The 22078-nt window shown below is 53.4% G+C and overlaps 3 protein-coding genes and 1 long non-coding RNA gene across 21 annotated transcripts in view; 2 read left to right on the top strand and 2 right to left on the bottom strand.

Moving 5' to 3' along the window:
• ALKBH2 (alkB homolog 2, alpha-ketoglutarate dependent dioxygenase) overlaps positions 1 to 9955 on the bottom strand; it is a 14218-nt gene extending 4263 nt beyond the window's left edge. For 2 of the 16 annotated variants that reach the window (XM_056821624.1, XM_056821625.1), the window contains exons 1-2: positions 9843 to 9955; positions 148 to 210 (exon numbers count right to left, since the gene is read on the bottom strand). The gene's annotated coding sequence lies outside the window, so the exon portion shown is untranslated. Of the gene's footprint in view, positions 1 to 66; positions 118 to 147; positions 600 to 9329; positions 9383 to 9558; positions 9705 to 9842 lie in introns of those variants that run through there. The other 14 variants (XM_056821612.1, XM_056821611.1, XM_056821619.1 and 11 more) reach the window with 14 other exon arrangements.
• Positions 9856 to 18947, top strand: UNG (uracil DNA glycosylase). Its single transcript, XM_001375276.4, has 7 exons — positions 9856 to 9984; positions 10649 to 10849; positions 12009 to 12104; positions 14961 to 15058; positions 16446 to 16534; positions 16975 to 17153; positions 17687 to 18947. Exons 1-7 carry the CDS (start codon positions 9856 to 9858, stop codon positions 17825 to 17827), a joined length of 933 nt encoding a protein of 310 aa, XP_001375313.1. The 3' UTR covers positions 17828 to 18947.
• LOC130458203 (uncharacterized) lies at positions 12714 to 22078 on the bottom strand. Of its 2 annotated transcripts, none has more exons than XR_008917295.1 (2): positions 19745 to 22078; positions 12714 to 18918 (listed from the first exon to the last, which is right to left on the bottom strand). It is a non-coding gene; the product is annotated as an uncharacterized LOC130458203 (long non-coding RNA). The 2 variants fall into 2 exon arrangements; XR_008917294.1 differs by having other exon boundaries at positions 19832 to 22078.
• ACACB (acetyl-CoA carboxylase beta) overlaps positions 20023 to 22078 on the top strand; it is a 103896-nt gene continuing 101840 nt past the window's right edge. For both annotated transcript variants that reach the window (XM_056821601.1, XM_056821600.1), the window contains exon 1: positions 20023 to 20147. The gene's annotated coding sequence lies outside the window, so the exon portion shown is untranslated. The remainder of the gene's footprint in view (positions 20148 to 22078) is intronic.

Genomic DNA, 22078 nt, shown 5'->3' with positions numbered 1-22078 from the left:
GCATAGCTAATGGAGTTGAGACCTGGAGTCAGAGACCCCAATTTGGACCCCACCCCAGACACTTACTAGTTGTGTGTCTCTGGGCAAGTCGATTGGCCACTGCCTCAGTTTCCTGGTCTGTCAAACAGGGATAATAATATTACCTACCTTCCAAGGTTGTTGTGAAGATCAAATGAAATCCTTTTGGAGGGCTCTGCAAACCTTAACGCACTACAGAAACGCTATTATTAGGTATTATTACTAATTTCCAGTTCAGAACCAAGGTTAGGGAGGACAGAACGGTTCCCAGAGGCGTAATTAGAATCCCAAAGCAGCCAAGGCAGTGATTATTCAAACTCTAAGCATAATAAAACACCCACGGAACCCTGGCTTCAAAGAAAGAAAACCTGGGCATTCCAGTGTGCAGCTCTGGGGCCCTGGGAGGCTCTTTAAAGCCCAGCTGCACCCCCAATCAGGCTCCACTCCCCCCAGAGCCACAGGCACGTCCGTCCCCCACCTCCCACCGATCCAGGAGCCGCTCACCCAGGATGTAGTCGCTACTTCCGGGTGGATTTCAGCTGCAATCCCCCCTCCTCTGGCTGCGAGGCCAGCAGTGAGTCCTACAGGGATGTCTGCATCAGAATACTGGTAGCAAAGCACTCGGGCTCCCCTTACCCATTCTACGGGGAAGTGCACCACGGATTTCTATTGTCTAAGTGACGGGGAGAAAAGGACCCGGCTAGGCCGGCCCCAGCCCCTTCATCTTCCAGGGGAGGAGACCCCGGGCGGCCATAAAGAAGGCTCCCCTACTCCAGCCGCGCCTGCCAGCCCAGCCACCCAAGGATGCTTTTATAGAGCGAGAAAACCCCAACAACTCAGGTGGAAGAACAAAAGGTCACGAGTATCAGGAGGATGGGCGGAAGAGCTGAAGGAGGGGGCCGCGCTGTGCCAGATCACAAACTATCACAAAGCTGCGATCAGCAGAACAATTCACCTGGCCCGGGAATCCCAGGCCCGATCAGGTACACGATGTGCCCGACGATGTGCACGGCGTGGGCGGCGAAGGACCCACAGGAGCCCAGCCTGGCAGCTCGCACACAGCGCAGGGCCCGGGGGCGGAAAGACAAAGGGCCAAAGGAGAGGATGCAAGATGGATCACCCGAGATGGAGATGGTTTTCACAAAACCAGAGCGGTCCCACGGGGAGGAAAAGCAGAAGCTGGGGAAAAGATGGGCTAACACAGCTTTCCCTGATGGAGACCTGGGCCAAATGGCTGCGGAGCCATCACTCCCCGGGCCAGGTCCATCCCAGTCAAAAGACGTAAACGGGCATTCTGAGGCACACATTAAAAACACGAGTCGGGTGGGAAATGCCCCACTCACTCTGGATTAGAGAAATCCAAATGGACCCCCGGAGGGACCCCCTGGCCCTCCTCGGACGGCCGATGGGACAGAAGGGAATGACGATGTTGGGGGGGGACCCACAGGGGCTCCAGCCTTTGTCCTAGCCCTCGCTGTCTCCCAGGGAGATGGCACAGCTGGAAAACGGAGGAGGGTCGGCCCAGGACCGGACCCGGGGGCAGCCGTGCTGGGCTGGCGCTGCCACCAGTGACTCAGCTCTTCTCCCATACCCTTGGAGGAGAGGCTGCTGCAGTCTGAATGCAGAGCGCAGCTTCTTCACTCCCATGTCTGGGGGTCGGTCTGTCTGGGAAACCTGTTCTGCATGACTAGAGAATCAAAGGGGGGGCCAGGGGATGCAGGGAGGGAATCCAGGACCCAAATAACAATAAAAAATGAATGTAAGACATTGTTTTTACATATAAGTGAGAAAAAAAAGATAAAACCTTCCAGAAAAAGGGAGGAACCAAATATTTCCTCAAGGGTATGTAGGGAGCATCCCAGGCTAGGCTGGAGAGTCTCCAAAGGCCCCCATATTTGACAGCCGAAGTAGTAAATGGCAAAGGCAGCATTCAAAGTCAGATCAAAAGATGATGAGGCCATAGATTGGGGGATGGACGAGGGCCTACTTGAGCTGGAGAAACCGAGGCCCAGACAACCTAGTTTCTGAGAGAGCTGGGCCTCCCCCCAGGTCGAGGGGCAGTGACTAGCCCAAGTGCATGGTGAGCCCCTAGCTGGGGAGGGGCTGGGCCCTGGGGATCCCATGCCAACAGAGACCGGATGTTAGGCTGGAAGAAGCACTAGTTGGGCAGTGGGCACTGATTAAACTGCCTGCGTGCCAGGGTCTGGGGGTGCAAGGTAATGGTCTGGTGTGTGGAGAGCCCAGCCTAAGGAAGGGGGGAAGTCCCTCACCTGAGCCTGACGGGTGGGAGCCCCTGCAAAGAAAGGCTCCAAGAAGCAGAGATGGTGTGGAGGCCGGCTGGAAGCCCTGCGGCCCAAGGGGAAGATGCTATCAGGTGGAAAGGGCAGGATGGAGTTGGATTTCAAAGCTCCTCCATGGCAAGCCTCCAGCTCAGGTTTAGGAAGCCTGTGCCAGGCACCCTGGATACAAAGATGGACTGAAGCAGCCCTCCCAGGAGGAAGGGGATTTGGTCTGGGAGGAGAGCCTAAGAGAGGTGGGGAAGGAGGGCATTCTAGGCAGGCGGCACAGCCTGGGGAAAGGCATGGAAAGCAAATCTGGTTGGAGTGAAGAGGGGAAAGAGTGGGAAACCCCTCCAGGACACATTTTTGGGGCAGTCTGGTGAAGCCCAAGAGCCTCTCATGGCATAAAATTAGGGAGAAGTATAAAGGAAACCAAAAGACAAGTACAAGTTCCCAGACTTAGGTGAAGAATCCTTGCTTTAGAAAGAGGCTCAAAGGCCTAGAAATGGGGGGTGGAGGGTCCTGGGTTCCAATCTGACTCAGCCCTTGCTGCTTTTCTGTCTTACAATACAAAAAAAGATGTTAAAAAGAAAAAGCAGCAGCATCTGGGCTGTTCCTTGAGCACATCTGGGGGGGGAGATGTTAGAAAGATGCTGGCCTCAAGATGGAGTCAGGGAGACCAGAGAGGAGGCTCTCCCAGGAGAAAGGGGACTAGTCCCTGGCTCAGAGGGCACAAGCTCCGTTTTCTTCCTTCTATGGCCTAAAGGGAGGCCTCAGAGATGGAGCCCTGCTTCCCCACTTCCTCCAGGGGCCCCCTGGGCTTCACTGAAAGCCTCCGCTTTACCCCTGGTTCCTGGCCCATCACCCGCTCCCATGTCATCACCCCCCCCACACTTTGCACCACCGCAATGGTCTCCCAGTGGGTCTCTCCTGAATGTGCCCTACATGACCCCTGACAGAGCCGGCCACGGATGGGTGCAGGGACCCGTGGCGTTCCTTCCTGCAATGTTCTATGGCTGGGAACCAGGGAACACTGTGATCCTGAGGGGCCACCAGTGCAGATGGCTCAGAGGACAATGAAGGCCTAAACTGACCGCAGGCGAGATATCATCAAGGACACGGTGGACAAGGCACCATCGAGGGCCAGAGACAAAGAAGAGGCCCCACCAAGCCCCTATGGGATGAGGGGGGATGAGAATGGGCAGCCCCCCAAGCCCAGGGCAGGGAGGGCAGGGAGCCAACCAGCATTTCTTCAGTGTCTACCCAGGGGACTCCAAAGCAAGGCCAAAGCCAATCCCTGCCCTCAGGGAGCTTAAGCCTATAGAGGAAGAGGATGAAGGAATAAGGGCAGTGGGGGTGGGGGGAGAAAGAGTGCTGAATGGCCATAACAGGTGCAGGGAGGCTGGGAGGCTGGGGATCCCAAAAGGCTTGGGGAGAAGGTGGGCAGGGCGAGAATTCCAGTCAACAGGACATCAGGAGCACCAAAGTTCAGGCACAGCATCCTGGGTGGGAATGGGCCAGGCAGGTGTCCCTGGACAGTACAGTGAGAAGCCTGGAAAGGTAGAAGGGACCAGGCTAGGAAGAGCTTCAAAAGCTAAACAAAGGATTTGACCCAGGAGACAAGTTTTTGGAATAGGGCACTAGATAAAGCTCCAGGCTTAGAATCAGGAAGGCCCATGTCCTGGGTTCAAATTTGGCCTCAGATATCCTAGCTGTGTGACCTGGGCAAGTTTCCTCATCTGTCAAATGAGCCAGAGAAGGAAATGGCCAACCACTGCAGTATCTGTGCCAGGAACACCCCCAGGGGCCATGAATTATCAGAAAAAACTGAACAAGGAAGGGTCAGATCTGCTGGGAGGATGATCCGTGGGGTGGGAGCCTGTTGCCTGAGGATGGTGTCCTCCACACTGATGGGGAAGTTAGGAAGAGGGGAGAGTGTGAAGGGAAAGATGAGGTTCCTGTTGGACTCGGGGGGGTTTAAAATGCCCAAACGCTGCTGGTTTCTTCAGACTTCAGGTCCAAGATGCTGGGTTGGGGAGCCTTCCTCTAAGGGTTTTCTTCTCCATTAGAACTGCTTTTTGTCTTGGAATTCCTTGTAATTAAAACCGCAGAAGGACAAAACTCATTTCTTAAAAAATCCTTACTTTTTCTTTTTTCCCTTTTTTTCTTGTCTTGCCCTAAGACAGAAGAGGGGCAAGAGCTACACAAAAGGGGCTTAAGTGACTTGCCCAAGGTCACACAGCTAGGGCAGTATCTGAGGGCACATTTGAACCCAAGACCTCCAGTCTCCAGACCTGCCATTCTTTCTGCTCAGCCAGCAAGCAGCCCTAAGAAAACTCATTTTAAAGGAACCAATTTCCCTAAAGAGTTTAATGAATCACATCTATTTTTGGAATAAAAACCCCTTGAGGCCAGGAATTATCTTTTGTCACTTAGAAAATGTTTAATGAGGGATGGGCCCAAGTTAGATAAATTGTGTGACCTTGGATAGGTCATTTAGCACTCAATGCCCTGGGCAATTTAAGAAGAGATTTAACAGAAAAAGGTAAAGGGAGTTCTTTTATAGGAAAAAAATCCTGGGGCCAGGGCCAGGCCCTTCCCATCATTTCCCCTCTATGGATTCTATTCAGGTCTCTGGAGGGCCTGGGCAAGCTCCTGAGCTAAGCAGGCCCTTCTAGTAAGCCCTCATGATCCTCTCCCACAAGCCCTTATGCCCCCTCCCCTTGCCCCTTTCTTTTCTAGATGCTTCCCCCCACGCCTAACCATGCCTCCTCCACTTGTATCCAAGGCGGGGTCCTTCACATTTTTTGAGAAGGGGGGCAGCTGGGTCCTCAGTGAATTGAGCAAGTCCAGAGAATGGAGGTCCTGGGTTCAAATGTGACCTCAGACACTTCCTAGCTTGGTGCCCCTAAGCAAGTCACTTGACCCCCATTGCCTAGCCCTCACTACTCTTCTGCACTGGAGCCAATACCCAGTGTGGACGCCAAGACTGAAGGGTTAACATTTTTGATTAGGAGGTCTGTTGGGTAGTGGCTGCTGAGTTCCTTTCTAAAGCCCTCAATGGATTTCCTTCCATGACTCAGACCAGTGACTCTGTCCTTGAGGGGAGTGTCTCCATGGCAACAGCTCCCGCATCTCTAAATGGACCCCAAGGAGGCCAGTGAGGCCAGTGGGTGCTCTTCTCCTGGAATGGGGCCCCATGAGAGTTAAGAACGAATTATGATGCAGAGAAACCTGGTTCGACTTGCAGGAAAAGATGCAGATTCCCTTGTGAAAATGATGCAAAGGCAACCAGTCCCGAAGGACTTGGGAATTCGGATGAGACAGTGGCCAGCCATGACTTCTGGAGGGCTGAGGAATAAGCGAGTGTGGAAACATTTAAACCTTTTTATTAGGAAAATTCAAAAGGAATGATGCTGCGGATCTAGAGATCGAGGGCCCTGGCCTTGGCCTTAGTGCAGGACTTTTGGAAGGCAGGACTCGAAGGCCTTTCTTAGGGGAAGAAGGGAGACAACAAACTCCAGGCTAGACTGGAGGAAAGCGCTCTGGGGAGCTAACGTCCATGTTGGTGGGGTCCTCTTGAAGATCTGGGCACAGAGGCCTCCCCAAGGCTAGCCTATGGAGTCCCAGGACACAGAACAAAGCCACGAGCCTTGAGCAATCCCAGACCCTTGGTGGTGGATGTGGTTCAGCCCTGTCCAGACTCTTGGGGACTCCATGGACCACAGCTAACCTCAGGGGTTTCTGGGCAAGGATGCTTGTGGTTTGCCATTTCCTTCTCCAGTGGATTCTTTTATCAGGCTATCAGAGATTAAGGGACTGGCCTATTCATGGAGACACCTAACTGCCTCCTAGGCATGGAGTTAAGTGACTTGCCCAAGGTCACGGCTGGCAAATGTCTGGGGCTGGATTTGAAATCAAGTCTTCCTGACTCCAGTTCCCTCCCCCCAACCCTGACCTTCCATTTTAGAATCAATACTGTATATTGATTCTAAGGCAGAAGAGAGGTAAGGGCTGGGCAGTGGAGGTGAAGTGACTTGCCCAGGGTCACATTTGAATCCAGGCCCCTCCATCTCCAGGCTCTCTCTCCACTGAGCCACCCCGCTGCTCCCCAGCAGCACCCTTAACCACAGGCTCCGGCTGACTGGGTAAAGATGTAGAGAGATGTCTCTGGCAATAAAGTTCTGCCCACCGTTAGTGCTCTAAGCCAAAGACCCTTCCCCAGGGGGAGCTGAGAACAGAGAACGCCACAGCTCCAAGGAACCCGACAAGAACTCCTGGGCTGAAAGGCCAGAACAAAGCGGTCAGAAACAATGTCAGAGATCTAGGAGGGCCCTCAGAAGGCCAAGAGCCTGGACCCCTGGCAGGGGCGGTCGGGCCGGAAGATCTGAGATCTCTTTCAGCTGGCTAGAATCTAGGCTCCCTAGAGGACTTCCTACAGTTCAACCCTTCTCAGTGAATCAGTTCTTACCAAGAATTATCAATGACTGCAGCCTGGAAATGGCTCAAACAGCTTGGGTGGGGCTCCTACATTGACTAAGGAAGGACACAGGGACAAAGTGCCATAGGTCCAGAGGGAGCAGGTGATGGAGGATTCTGGAGACCCATGAATTTGGTGGGGAGTCACAAAGAAGCAACAGGGCACACGCGTTCTGCTTGCCCCTAGGCAGCAGGGCTAGGAGCATCTCTGGTCTCTCAGGGCCCTTCCAATTCTTCCATCCTGTGTACCTCTGATGTCAGGGGAGCTGGGAAAAACCTCGGGGTCACCCTCATCTTGGAGGGCAAACCTGAGGCTCAAACTGGGCTGGAATGGCCAAGCTTCTCAGTGTGGTGAGCCCAGGACCTGTAGACCCCTTCTCCTTTTTAGAGGGAGAACAGCCCAAGATCACACTGTTAGAGAATGCCAGATCCTGGAACCTGAACTGTAGAGCAGCACAGGTCATTAGAGGCCATTGGTGGGACATCCTGGTTGGGTAGAGAGAGCAGCCAGGCTCTAGAGAACCATTACTTTGTAAGCTCTTCAAGGGCCCCTTTTTGTGTCCCCAGGACTTAGAGTACCTGGCGCATCGTTGGTGCATAATAAATGGGAACTGGTTGATTCCCCAGTCCCTTCTGTTAATTATTCCCCATTTGCCCTCCTTAGAGTTTGCTTTGCTCATATTTCCTCGCATGCTGTCTTCCCCATTAGACCCTTTATGGGCAGGGACTGTTTCTTAGCACAGTGCCTGGCACATAGTTGGTGTTTGTAAATGGTAACTAATTGGGGTTCCCCAGTCCATCTGAATTCTAGTGCCCTCCCTAGGTTAACTATTTCCCATTTGTCCTGCTCCAGGTTTGCTTTGTTTATATTTGCTTGCATGCTGTCTCCTATTCCTACCCCCAATGACTGTGAGCTCTTTCTTTTCAAGGCAGGGGCTGCCTGTGGCCCCTTTTTGCTTCCCTGAAGCTTAGCCCAGTGGCTGGCATGCAGAAGGTGCTTAATCACTGACAACTGATTGATTCTCCAGTTCCTCTTAATTCTAGTTTCTTTCCTCTGTTTATCATTCCCTATTTACCCTGTCAATAGCTTGCTTTCTTTTACATGTACTTGCCTGCTGTCTCCCCCTTTGGACTGGGCTCCTTAAGGACAGGAGCTGTTTTTAGCCCCCTTTTTCATCTCTGGAGCATAGTACAGTGACTGCTACACAGTTGGTGCTTAATCAATGGGAACTGGTTGCTTTCACAGTCCCTCTTAATTCTAGTGCTTAGCCCAGGTTAACTATTTTCTATTTATCCTGCATCTGCTTTGTTCTAATTTCCTAGCAAGAAGTCTCTCCCATTAGACTGAGCTCTTTAAGGGCAGAGACTATTCTTGACTCCTTTTTTTTTTTTTTACATCCCCAGGGCTTAGCATGGGGGCTGGCACACAATAGGTGTTTAATAAATGGTAATTGGTTGATTTCTCAGTCCCTCTTAATTCTAATGTCTTCCCCTGTCAATTATTCTCTGTTTGTCCAGCTTAGAGTTTGCTTTCTTCTTATTTCCTTGCATGCTGTCTCTTCCTTCAAACTGTGAGCCTTTTAAGGGCAGGGGCTGGCTTTGGCCCCTTTCTGCATCCCTGGAGCTTACATAATTGTTTAATAAATGATAACTGATTGATTCTTAAGTCCCTCTTAATTTTAGTTCCTTCCCTCTATTAAATCATTCCCTTATTTATTGTGCTTAGAGCTTGCTGTCTTTATATTTCCTTGCATCTACCCCCTCCTTGAACTGGGGGCTCCTTAAAGGCAGAGGCTGTCTTTGAGCCTCTTTTTACATCTTTGGGGCTTAGCACAGTGTCTGACATACAGCAGGTGTTTAATAAATGGTAGCTGATTGATTCCCCAGCTCTCTTAATTCTATTGCCTTCCCTCTATTAATGATTCCCTTTTTATCCTGTTTAGAGCTTGCTTTCTTTATATTTCCTTGCATTCTGTTTCCCCCACCCCCACCCCTGAACTGGGGGTTCCTTAAAGACAGAGGCTGTCTTTGGTACTTTTTTACATCCCTAGGGCTTGGCACAGTAGGTGCTTAATAAATGGTAACTGGTTGATTCCTCCATCCCTCTTAATTCTAATGCCTTCCCTCTATTAATCATTCCCTAGTTGCACTGCCTATAGCTTGCTTTGTTTATTTCTGCTGGCATACTGTCCCCCCCCACTGGACAGCGGATCTTTACGGGCAGGGCTGGTCTTTGGCTGCTTTCTGCATCCCTTGAGCTTAACGCTGGGCCTGGCACACAGCAGGCGCTTAATCGAAGATAGCTGATTGATTCCCCAGTCCCTATTAATTATAGTGCTTCCCTCTGTTAATTATTCCCCATTTGCCCTGCCTAGGGCTTGCTTTCTTCTTATTTCTTTGCATGCTGTCCCCCCCCAATGGATAGCGGGCTCTTTAAGGGCAGGGCTGGTCTTTGGCCCCTTTCTGCATCCCCTGGGCTTAGCGCAGTGCCTGGTACCCGGCAAGCGCTTAATCAATGGTAACTGATTGATAGAAATAGGCCTGGGTTCATACCTGCCTCCTAAGTGTGTGGCTTTGCAGTCCCTAGGGGGCCTCAGTTTCCCAATCTGTAAAACATCGCAGGGCGGACCAGATGACTTCTGGGGGCCCTTCCAGCTGCAGAGCTGGGGCCCCATGGGCTCGTCCCTCATTTTACAGAAGAAGAAACTGAGGCTCAGGGGCCGGTCTCTTCCCCCCGCCCCCGCCCCACCCCCAGCGTTACCGCAGCCCTCCTCCGGCCTACCTGCTCCTCCGAGATGCCTCCCCGGCCTGCGTCAGTCTCGTGAGTCCCTCGGACGATCGCCCCCTGCGCATGCGCCAAAGACCACCCGACACCTCCCCCCTCCCCTTACAAAAGGAAAACGCCCCACGCATGCGCCCCTCGTCCCCCCTACAAAGGGAACCCGTACGGCGCAAGCGCGCGACGCTTGGCGCCAACCAGGTCAACTAGCCTGTCGGGGGTCGGTGGGTGGGTTGGTGGGTTGGTGGGGTTGTGCTCGTTGCTGCTGCTGCTGCTGCTGTCCCTACCTCCACTGCTGGCATGATCGGGCAGAAGACTCTCCACTCCTTTTTCTCCCCCAGCGCCCCTAGGAAGCGGCGCTCTTGCCCAGATCCGCCGGAGGACCCTGGCTCGGAGGCGGTGGCGGCGGCGGAGAGCAAGGATGCCTCGGTGAGGATGGAGGGTACCGAAGCGGGGGATGGGGGGTGAGTCCCCACGGGTAGGGACGCATCCCTTGGGGGTGCGATGGGGGGTCCCAAGGACTAGGGGCGGTCGGGGGAAAGCGAACGCGCTGGGGGGCCCCTCAGAAGCTTCACTTCTGGCGCGCTGACTGAGCAGCCAATGGGAGGGAAACTGGGAGGCTGCGGACCAATTAGAGTTCCGGCTACCTTACGTAGCTCGTCTAGGCCTCCAATCCAGAGGGGACGGAGGCGGGGCTTTCGCCCTCCGGGGCTTGTTTTTGCCGCGAACGGTCCACGTGGAAGGGAGGCGTGTTTGTCTGGGGCGGGGCTTGGGCTAGGGTCCCCTTCCTTGCTCATCCCTGGAAGCTAGGCCTCCGGGCACAGCCTCTGGAGTGAAGCCTGTTCTGCCGGAGTTAGTTAGGGAGAGGAAGAGAGCGAAGTGGGGGAGAGAAGAAAAAAAGTGGGGAGAGAAGAGAGGAAGAAAAGAGAGAGAGAAGGGGGAGAAAGGAAAGAGAAAAAGGGTGAGAGAGTGTGAGCGTGGTCACATGGGACCCTTCCCTCGCTCCCTTGTGGGCTGTGGCCTCCTTCTGCGCCCGCCGCTCCCTGGTTTCTTTCCCTGCCTCCTTATCCGCCTCTTGGGGAATGCTCCACAGGCCAGCCCTGCCAAGAAGAGCCGGCCCGAGGGCGAACTTGGCGCCCCCTCCTCGCCCCTGAGCCCCGAGCAGCTGGACCGGATCCAGAAGAACAAGGCAGCGGCCCTGCTCAAGCTCGCCTCCCGAAATATCCCCACTGACTTCGGGGAGAGCTGGAAGCGGCCCCTGAGCGCCGAGTTTGGCAAGCCTTATTTCCTAAAGGTAAAGGCGCATGGGCTCCCTCCAGGGCCCTTCTCTTGTTGGGGTCACTCCCCAAACCTCTTCACCCCATCAGCCTAGGCCCCCTGGAGGGGCAGTGTCTAGCTCTGACCATCGGTATCCCCAGACCTCCTGCCTCTTGTTTATGGAGATAGATGTGATGGGAAGATGTCCTCGTTGCATTTTGCCTCAAAACGTTGGTGTGGCTTCCTTTAGAAGTGGGTAATTCCCAAAGAGATGCATGCTCCAAGAGTTAAAGTTAGACCCATTTGAAAGAGAAGCAGCAGAGTTGTTTAGGGACTTGTTTAAAAAGAGCTGCTCAGTGAATAAGACTACCAGGACTGGAGACAGGAGGCCCTAGGTTCAATGTGGCCTCAGACACTTCCTAGCTGTGTGACCCTGGGCAAGTCACTTAACACCCATTGCTTAGCCCTTACTATTCTTCTGCCTTGGAACCAGTACATATGACAAAAGGTTAAGAAAAATGCAACAAGTGAGCAACTGTGTAGATTGGTTGACAAACTGTGACCTACCACTTTGAAGTAGGACCTTGCCCGAAGTCCCCAGCTCCCTGCACTTGAATCAAGCATGTTTTTCCTAAACTATGAAGATTTGCAGATTTTTCAAGGTTTAGTGTTTTTCTTTTTAATCCCTTTCTTTCTTGGTAAGAACTTCTTTTTTTTTTAAACCCTTACCTTCTATCTTGGAGTCAATATTGTGTATTGGCTCCAAGGCAGAAGAGTGGTAAGGGCTAGGCAATAGGGGTTAAGTGACTTGCCCAGGACCACACAGCTGGGAAGTGTCTGAGGCCAGATTTGAACCCAGGACCTCCCATCTCCAGGCCCGACACTTATCTCCAGTGCCACCTAGTTGCCTCTACATTGGGTTTAGAAGATTTAAAAAAAAAATGTATAACCATTATCTTTCATTTTAGAATCAATACTATGTATTGATTCCAAGGCAGAAGATTGGTAAGGGCTAGGCAACAGGGGTCCAGTGTCTTGCCGAGAATCACCTAACTAGAAGGTATCTGAGTCTAATTTGAACCCAGGACCTTCCATCCCTAGGCTTGGCTCTCAGTTAACAGAAGGAATCATAGTGAGAATGTTCTCAAAGTAATAATAATTCTTTTGCTCTTTTTTAAAAAACAAATCGAAATTAGCTAATGGGATTTGTTGCAGAAGAACGAAAACATCATACCATTTACCCACCTCCACACCAAGTCTTCACCTGGACACAGCTGTGTGAAATTAGAGATGTAAGTACAAAGTGATCAATGATTGGAATTAAAAGCTTGGGGTGGGGGTGGGGTAGTGGATAGAGAGCTGGCCTTAGCCTGGCTTCCAAATCTAGAAAGAATTCTTTCCTCATCTCTGGCTTATGGCATCTTTGTAGTTGCTCAGTCCTTTCCATCATATCTGATTCTTTGAAATCCCATTTGGGGTTTTCTTGGCAGAGATACTGAAGCAGTTTGCTATTTCCTTCTTTAGCTCATATTATAGATGAAGAATCTAAGGCAAGCAGGTTGATGTGACTTGCTCAGAGTCTCGCAGCTAGGAAGTGTGTCTGGGGCAAGATTTTAAGTCAGGAAGATGAGTCTTTCTGACTCCAGGTCTAGCTTCATTCAAAACTTAGCTCAGGCTCCCTTCTCTGTGAGAAAAGACTTCAGATTCCCTGCCCCTCTCCTAGCTTCAGATACTATCTCCATCCCCCTGTTACATTTTAAAATATATATATATGGTTCTTTCTCCAGAAAGTTATAGGAAAGCAGGTTCTGGATCTGCATTAGGAAAGAATTTCCTCATTGACAGCTTACGCCACCAATTACAAGGCCAATTTCCAAAAAAAAAAAACCCCAAACTCCTACTTGAAGTAATGAGTTTATTAGACGTAGTTTAAACAGAAACAGTACATTGATAGTAAATAAACAAAACTCAGGAAGACTACTGCTTAAAACTTAGAGTCTGGTTTTTCAGCGAATAAAAGTTAAAATAGTCTTTGCCATACTTTCTCATTTGAGCTCCTTTAGCCCTCTTGAGAGATAGCAGATGGTTATCTGTTCAGTGTAGAGACTGAATCCCAAGAAGCTTGTCATAAGTGTCTAGAGCTTGATTAAGACCTGGCTTCAAGTCCCTCTGTTGTGGGGTACTGGAGGTGAACCCCTGGAGTTCAGGAAGGATGCTTTTTTGTAAGAATGCAAGACTCTAAAACTTAGCTTAAAAATAAAAAGAGAAATTTATTCATTTAGAAAGTACTGTTGAATCTGGCCTGGAGGTGGTATGGGTGGAAGAGCAAGATGAAAGACTGCTCCCAGAATCCACCAGTTCTGGGGATAATATACTTTTTACACCAGTGGGGACGTGATGTTGGGCCATAGTGTGGACATGACTCTAGAACGGTAAACACTTGGGCATTTGATGGGGGGGGGGGGTTAGTCTTCTGACCAGGATCCGCCTGAAGACCCTCCTAGTTTAGGGGACAGATGGATGCCTGAGATACAGCCCGATGGTATCGAGGTGTAGACTGGAGGTGCGTCTCTCTGGCCATCTCAAATCTAAAGAAGGATCCAAGGATGATAATAATCTCATTGTCTTATAGAAGTTATCAGATGTTCTTGGGGTAGGAGTCACAAGCACAGGAATTTCCCTGCTTCCAGTTTGCCTAGATTTTGGGGATATGATGCCTGGAGGAACTGTTCCTTCATTTTAGTGTATCCCCATCAATGAGCACATTGAAAGCATTTCATAAATGCTAGTCGAGCTGGCCCTCGTTGAGCAAGATAGAACTTTTGCATCAGTTTACTCCCTGGTAACCGGAAGGCATTGATGGTCTCTTAGCCAATACGTGGCTTGTGTGTGTGTTTTGTTTTCCTAAATCTTTGCTTTCTGTGTCAGTATCGGTTCCAAGTGGCTCTGCTAGGTCCCAGCCCCGGGATCCTAGATTGGAGTTGTGTCACGAGCGCGAGCTGACCCTTTGGGCCTGTTCTAGGGGCTTCTCACCTGTGCCTTTACTCAAGCAGCGAAAGACTGATTGCAGAAGAGTTGTCCCCGGCCGTTCTGATTAGTCATGAACTCCTTTTAGTCTGGACATTTGGCTGAGGTTTGGTCAAGTTTTCGAGTCATACGTCTGACTTCAACTGGAATGCCCCAAACATTCATGTGGGGGGGGTATTTTTAGAAGTTGCTTAAAGACTAATGGGGGGGGGCAGTGAGGTGGCTCAGTGGATGGAGAGCCAGGCCCAGAGATGGGGGTGCTGAGTTCAAAAACACGTCTAGCTGGGTGACCCTGGCCAAGTCACTTAACCTCCATTGTCCGGCCCTTGTTGCTCTTCTGCATTGGAACCAATGCACAGTATTGATTTTAAGGCAGAAGATGAAGGTTTGTTTCTTTTTAATGGCAAATAGTCGGTTCAGTACTGCTAAGACTTCTACTTGAATGGGGTAGAGCTATAAGAACTTCCATTAGAAGGAAGAATTAACTGGTGGTTGCCGAAATGATCTTTAGAGATGCCTCAGTCTTGGCTCTGCTTTAGGAAAAAAAACAGGTTTTTCATGGAAAAAACTGATGAATGTAACCACGGTGTAATGGTCAGATGAGTTTTTCCTTTTGAAGTTCATTTCCTCCTTTTTTAACCCTTTCTGTCAAACAGGGTTAAGTGACTTGCCCAGGATTACACGTAAAGCTGGATTTGAACTTGGGTCTTCTTGACTCGGCGTCCGGTGCTCTCACTACAGCAGGCCCCTTGGCTGCCCTTTTGTGGTTTGCTCACTCTTTTGTGTGTGGGCTGTTCAGGAAGGGGCCGCTGGTCTATCAAACTCAAAAAGTGATGCGAGGTGGCCTTAGCCAAAGCACCCTTGTGAATTCCAGAAAACTGCCTTCTCTGTCTCACCGAGAGCCCTTCGACATCCCCAAATCGACCCAATTCCTACCGTGTTTGGATGGAAGCTCCCAAATGGGGGGGGGGGGGTAGATCTGCATAAAGGACGGGGATTCGGGGTCAGTCATTTCCTGGGCACTTTGCACTGAAGCAGCAATGGCTCCCCCAAGTCTCCTAGTCTATGCATTACTTCTTTGTTCAAAAGAATTAATTTCTGACTCCCTTGGGCACGCACAGGTAAAAGTTGTCATCTTGGGCCAGGACCCCTACCATGGACCCAACCAAGCTCATGGACTCTCCTTTAGTGTTCAGAGACCTGTTCCACCCCCTCCAAGGTAGGATTCCAGTTCTAGATTCTATAAATTACCAGCCAACAGTCATGAAACCTCGCTGTAGAAGGAAATTGAAACAGGAAAAGAAATTATGGGAAAGACCCCCCCTTCCTTCCTTCCCATTGGGGTCACATTCTGGCACCTGGGGTGTTTCCTTTTTCTTCTTTAAACCCATACCTTAGAGCCTTAGAAGGCAGAAGAGCAGTGTAAGGGCTAGGAGGTCGGGCTTTAGTGACTTGCCTAGGGTCACAGAGATAGGATAACCGAGGCCAGATTTGAACTCGGGACCTTGTCCGCTGGGCTGTGTAAACTGTAAATGCCAAACTCGGTAAAGGTTTATGGCCACACTGTAAAGATAATTTTTAGTGTTTGGACTTAAAGTCTCACTGCCCAGGCGGGCTGTGTTTCTAAAATTCCACCAAATGACTTCTGGTGTCTGCTGTCCAGTGGGGCACCAGGAGAATCAGTTGCCCAAAGAGAGGCCCCCGGACGGGTGGAGGTGACAGCCCTTCCCTGGGGAGGGCGGGAGAGTACAGAAGAGTATTGATGTGGGAGTCCTTCCGGAGTGGGTGACCAGGCCGGGGGGGGCGGGGGGGGCCATCCCATTGCCTGGGGAGAAGTGGGGATGCTGGAGGTGGATGGGGGGTTTGGGTCTCTGAAAGGAGAGCTGGCTTGGAGGCATAGCAGAGGAAGCAGAAGTGGCGGAGACCGAGGGAGGGTGAATGTAGAGGAAAACCTGCAAGCCCAGATTTCTATGGGACAGGAAAAGGAATGGGGAGGAGCAGGAGGGAGGCAGCCTCAGAGACAGGATAGATCCTGGGTTCGAATGTGGCAGTTGCCAAGCCCTGAGCACTCTTCTGCCTGGGAATCAATCTAGCTGAGGGTCAGTTCCTAATGAATGCGCAGTCAGAGGGGCGGGGGAGGGGGGCACAGAACGGGACTGCTCAGCCAGAAGGGGCCTCATAGCCATCAGACTTCATCCCCCCCCCAGAACGTCTCAGCCCAAGCCAGAGGCCGGCTCTGAACCCTGGGTACCTCGCGTCCCGAGGGGGGCCTCTAGACCGGTCTGGCCCGGGTCCCTTTCCGGAATGTGGCAGCTCCCCTTATTTCCCAACTGGCACTATTCTTCTAGCCCTCCTCTAAGGGGGGTGTTATTTGTCATGCAGCAGATAAGAGCGCCATTGGCGGAATGATGAAATCCAGATTGCCATTGCAGTGTTTCCTCATCTCCTGGGGAGGGGGTCAGAGACTGAGCCAGAAGGAGCCTTGAGACCCCGGGCCTCCGCTGGCAGGAGCTCCTGGCCTTGCCTCTTGTGGATTCATTTCTTGGTGGGGTTTGACATTTCACCGATTTTTGCGAAGTAAAGCATTTTGTTTGTCTGGTTTTCAGCTTGGAAAATATCTATAAAGAGTTGTCGACAGATATAGATGGCTTTACCCATCCCGGTCATGGAGATTTGTCTGGATGGGCCAAACAGGGTAAGCAGCTGGCCGAAGGGCTAATGCCTAGGAGGCGAGATTGGGGGGATGAAGCTGCTCTTACACTCGATATCCTCAAAAAGCTGGAGGCCACAAATGCCGAATCGGAGCCTGCCCTTGTCTCCGTTTTGTCCTCTCTGTGGTCTTGGGCTAACGCAGGAGGAGATCTCTGGGGACCTCCGCGTGTTTCTATACATGATGTGGGACCCAACTATTGGATCGTATTTGTTGTGATTAATGAGTGAAAAGCAAGCCTCCCATGATCACCAAGCGCTGATTGATCAACACTTCCCCGTCCCGCATCGCCTTCCCATTCGCCTCTGTTTCTCCCCACTCCTCCTTCCTCTCTTCTCTCTCTCCCTTCTTCCCTCCTCCTTTCACTCCCTGCTGTGGGGATTCTGGGGCTGCTTTTGATTGGTTTCTTTGGTGCTTGTGTGTAGGTGTCCTCCTCCTCAATGCTGTGCTCACGGTCCGAGCCCACCAGGCCAATTCCCACAGGGAGAGAGGGTGGGAGCAGTTCACCGATGCTGTGGTGTCTTGGTTAAATCAGAACTTGAATGGCCTGGTCTTCGTGCTCTGGGGATCCTATGCACAGAAGAAAGGCCTCTCCATCGACAGGGTATGTGTCACTCCTCTGTCTGTCCAACATGTCCCCCTTCCTCCCCATGTACCAGTGGGAGAAGCCAAGGCCAGGCCAGGTAGGTAGCCCTCCCTTTTCCTTTAGACACCATCCGAGAGACTCATTCTGGTCTCACAGAAGGAAAGAGGTCTCGAATGCACAGCTCACAGGATGTGATTGGAGAGGCTGGTCCTTTCCCTTCAGCCCCAGATCCTGGGGATCTCAGCATTTCCTACAGGGGCAGGTTCTGTACAAGTCTGTGAATTCAGGCACCAGCCTGGGAGTCTCAGGGTCCAACTCTGTCAAGTGGAAAGTCCTTCAAGGATTGAAAACTGGAGCATGAAACAGGATCTCAAGTTTGTTGGCAACTTGGCTTCATTGCCCAGGACCTCCGGGGTCCCAGATGGCCTTTAAGGTCCCTGAGCTCCAAGTCTGTCAGTGCTGACCCAGAGGCCTCTAGATTTCCAGGGTGAGCCCCATTTCCTAGTCCCAGAACAGTCACCAAACTCTGACGTTCCAATTCCTCTCTCTAGAAGCGCCACCACATCCTGCAGACTGTCCACCCCTCTCCGCTCTCGGCCTATCGAGGGTTCTTCGGATGCAAGCATTTCTCCAAGACCAACGAGTTGCTCAAGAAGTCTGGCAAGAAGCCAATTGATTGGAAAGCTCTTTGAAGTCCTTGGAGCTGGACTGGACAGAAGGGTCTGTCTCTTGGCTTTGAAAAGCTCTTTTTGGTTGGGGGCCCTGGGGTGGGGAATTTGTCTAATCACCAAAGTCTAATTGAGAAAACAAGGATGGGGTCCCCGCTTGGGCCTGAGAAGTATCCCGAAAGATGGAAGGTGGCCCTGAGCCAGAGCATCTGCTCAGGACCCAACTGTTGGTCTAAGACTTTCTCAAGATGATTAATGGGGAAAGGATGCACCTTTATTGGAGGCAGCTGAAAGGCTGGTTTGCATTGGCTAGCCCCGCTTGTCCACCTTGTCGGTTTGGGTCATCACAGGATGAATGGCTCGTGGTCATTTGATTTGCTGGTCAGCGAGGAAAAGCTGATGATCCAGAGCCCCCTGGACTCCTTTGGGGCTCCTGAGGGGTCTGCAGGAGGGAGATGGCCTCTGGAGGCTGAAGGGAGGAAGGGGGCTCGACTTTAGCTCAGGGAATTGAGGGGAGGAGATGCTTTTAGAGCCCCCTGCCATGGGGAACATTCAGAAAGATCCGCCAGGATGATTCACGCTTTTGGGGGAAGGTGGGATGTTCTGATTTTTTGTTCTTTTAACTGAGATTCCAAAATGCGAGGTGTTTGCTCAGGAACATTTCAAAATGCCAACAGCGATGGCCCAGGAGGAGGCGATGTTGGGGCCTTATTTTTCTCTTGGCCCCTTCTTCCTTTGTCATAACAATCCGCAAGTTCTTGGGCCATCCTGAGAATACAAACAGGACTTCCTCTCCAAAGGAACAGACATCCGGTGCGGGAGCATTCTGGGAACCTGGCAGGAAGCTGGCGGTCTTTAGGATCAGGGGCTAGGAGTTTGGCCAAGGGGTTCTCATGGAAAACATTCCATCCTTCTATGCTCCTTACCGTTGGGACATCCGCACTGAGGGTGTAAAATGCATAGCCTGTAAAGTCAGTTTTACATTTTTATACGAAGGTTTTGTTCTTTTTTTTAATAATTTTTACAAACAGACTTTTAGCTTTTTCTTGGGGGGCTGCATAAATCCATGGGTGTGGGGTGTCTGGCTTGTGCTGCCATAGGGGCTGTTGGCTGATCTGGGTAATAAAAGATGATTGGATTCTTGGTTTCTTGGGTCATGTGTTGACTGCCTGTGCGGGGAGCTCTGGGCTTTAGCCCAAAGTACCCCCGAATAGCTTTTTGGGGGCTCCATCGAAGCCCTCCAGTCATTTATGAAATGCCTACAAAGACCCCGGGTTGTAAGGGCTGGAATTGGAGGACCTGGGTTCAAATCTAGCTTCACACACTTCCTAGCCGACACCCCGGGTGAGTCCCTTCCCCCCATGGCCCAACGCTTGCCAGTTGATCCCAAGACCCAAAGGAAGGGTTATAAACAGTCCTGCCTCAAGGAAGTGCTCACAGAGCGCCTAACTGGGCTCAGAGGCTTGCCGCGGTACCCCCAAGGCATACCCAGGGGAACTTCCAGCACTAGAGGCTGCCGGGCCCCTCTTCGCCATTCAGCATTCAGGGGCGGCGCAGAGCTAGGGCTGGGCCCGCAGGGGGATTCAAAGCCTGGACTTCATAGGAAGGGGGCCGGAGCTCTGCTCCACCACTATAGAGGGGCTCCGGCCAGGATCTCGGCATGCCAGACGAGCTTCTCTGAGGCTCACGGGTCCAGGTAGGGAGTCGGTGACGTCAGCGAGGGTGGCCGGATGTGAGTGGGGGAGAGGGATGGGGACCAGGAATTGTTTTTTCGCCCCCTTCCGGTTGAGGCGCTAAGCCGGAAGAGCGCCAAGGCCTTGGGAATTGGGGTTGTGACTTGCCCAGGGTCTCTTGAGGACGCTCTTTGAATCCAGAACTTTCCCCCTTCTCCAGGCCTGACGGTCTATTAGCCCCCCTCCCCCCTTTCTGCTTTGGGAGCACCTCTAGACTGAGCTTCCTGCGGGCAGGAGCTGCCTTTCCTTTCCGTAGATGGGTGCTGATTACATTGGGTTGGATTGGATTTCATACTTAGCCCTGGCTCGGCTCCGGGAGTCTGGGCAATGCCGGGGTCACGGCCGGGAGAACAAGGGGGCGCAGATAGGGAAGGATTCGCCTTGCCCTGGGGCACCGGGGAGCTACGGAAGATTGGAGAGGGAGAGCCTGCCTTCCAGGAGCCCAGGTACCAGGGGCGGGGCTCGGGCGCGGTCGCCATGGCAACCATTGTGGGCGTCGAAGGCGGTGGCCGGGCGGCCTCGCCCGGGGCGGCCTCCTCCCGCTCCCCGCCCTCTCCCCGCCCCCTTCCTCCCCGCTCCCCTGGGTGCCGCCCCACCTCCACTATGCCTCGGTAAGCCGGGGTTGGGGGGCGGGGTGGGAGGCGGGGAGGGGGAAGTGCCGCCTCCTATCGCTCACGTGACCTCCCTCCAGCCGTTGGGGGGGGCGAAGGGGCCCTTGCCCTCTTCCCCGAGGTCGTTGCTTCCAGCTGGGAGGCTGCGCGGGAGTGAGGGGGGCGGCCGAGAGAAGGGAGGTGTTGCCAACCGGGGACCCCGCGCCGGGCGCCCCAGAGCTCCCAGGATGAACTCCCGCCATCCAGGGAGGCGCCAGGATTGGGATCCCCATTCTCCAGAGCCAGAAGCTGAGGCAGGCGGGGGAAGGGACTTGTGGAGGGCTTCGATCGTAGGCCTGGGCCCTCCTCCGCCCTCCCCTTGTCTTTCTTCTCCTTTAACCCCTTCCCCTCGGCTGTAGAGTCCGACCTGGGAAGCTAGGCTTTGGGGGTGAAGTGACTCGTCCAGGATCACCCAGCCAGGCAGTGCCGGTGGCCACAGTGGACCCAGAACCTTTGCCGGGGCGGGGGCTGAGCAGGAAGTCGTGGGCTCTCCCTGCATCCCTGGGCAGCCTGGAGGCCCAGACCCCCGCCGGCCGCCCGGGTGTCCCTGGAGAGGGGGCGGGGCTCCCCGAAGTGTGGGCAGAGCCCCCACAGGAGGGGGGGCCAATGCGTTCTGTTGGGGCTGGGGGCCCTCGAGATGTCGGGGCCTCGCTGCCCTGGGATAGCCGAGTGACCCTGGGCAAGTCACTCACCCCAAGGCCCAGCCCTTCCTGCTCCTCCCTGGGAAGACGCTAAGACAGATGGGAAGCATTTAAAAATCCCAATCCTGCGCTCTCAGAGCTAACGCGGAGCCCTGGGTTCCAATCCTGCCTCAGACTTGCCAGCTGGGCTAGCCCTTCCGGCCCCTCCACTCTGGAACCATTGTGAGTCCGCTCTGATCCAGGGGAAGGGACAGGGCTGGAGGCCCAGGAGGAGCCCAGGCCGGAATGGCTACCGGCAGCCGAGGCAGCCGGAGCCTGGGGAGCGGGCCGAGAAGCCTGCGTGACCCGGAATGGGAGGATGTGGGGGTGCTGAGGCGCCCGCTTCTTGGGGGGTGCCGGGGAAGGCTGGAGGCAGGGCTGGCCGTAGAGGAGGAGGGACCCCGAGTCTGATTGGATGAAGGGCTGGCGGGGCTCAGACCCCTCTGCAGGGTCACCTGGGCCTCGCTTTCCCTACGTGTCAAGTGAGGGGATGTAGTAGCAGACCCTTCCGGGCTGGGTGACCCTGGGCCAGTCCCTTACCCGCCCCTGCCCGGCCTGGGAGGCTTGAAATAAAAGGAAGGTGGGTGCTCTGATCAACAGTTCTGCTGACATCTCTGCAGCCTCGTTTTCCGGTGCGTTTGGGGTGCCCCTGGGCCTCAGTTTCCTCCGCTGTACAATGAGGGGGTCAGAGGAGGGGCTACACTGGACAGCTGGCTCTGGTCGTGCCTGTGGGTGCCCCCTCTGCCCGGCGTGGCTCGCCGCTTTTCCCAGAAAACTCGTCTGCTGTTGGGCCGGCCTGGCCACCCCCTCCCTTTGGGTCTGGGGTTCCGAGCCGGCACCTCTCGGGAGACTCAGAGCCGGGCCGGCCTCGAGGTGACCTTTGTCCCAGACAGCGGCCCGCCGGGCCCCCCGAGATCCTTGGGGGCCTGCGCGGGGCTTCCTTTCCCCCTTCCTAAAGGCATGAGTCACAGAGGAAAAAGTCCGAGGTGACTTGCATAATGGCTCAGTCAGGTGATTTGGGGACACTCGGAAGCTTTAACCCCTTAAAGCCTCTGCCCGGTGGAGTGCCGCAGCGTCGGGCACCCCGGGCAGAGCCGGGCGTCGCCCTCGCCCCCCCGGGGGTCTCAGCAGCGCCCTGTTCTGTTTGCCCCCAGAAGGGCGGCGCGGGGGGCTGCGCGCCTTCTCCCGGCCCATTTCCCCTCTGTCCTGGCA

Source organism: Monodelphis domestica, chromosome 3 (genome assembly GCF_027887165.1).
Source record: "Monodelphis domestica isolate mMonDom1 chromosome 3, mMonDom1.pri, whole genome shotgun sequence".
Taxonomy (NCBI): Eukaryota; Metazoa; Chordata; class Mammalia; order Didelphimorphia; family Didelphidae; genus Monodelphis; species Monodelphis domestica.
The sequence above is the reverse complement of the archived record's forward strand: the minus strand, read 5'-3'. Positions and strand labels throughout refer to the sequence as shown.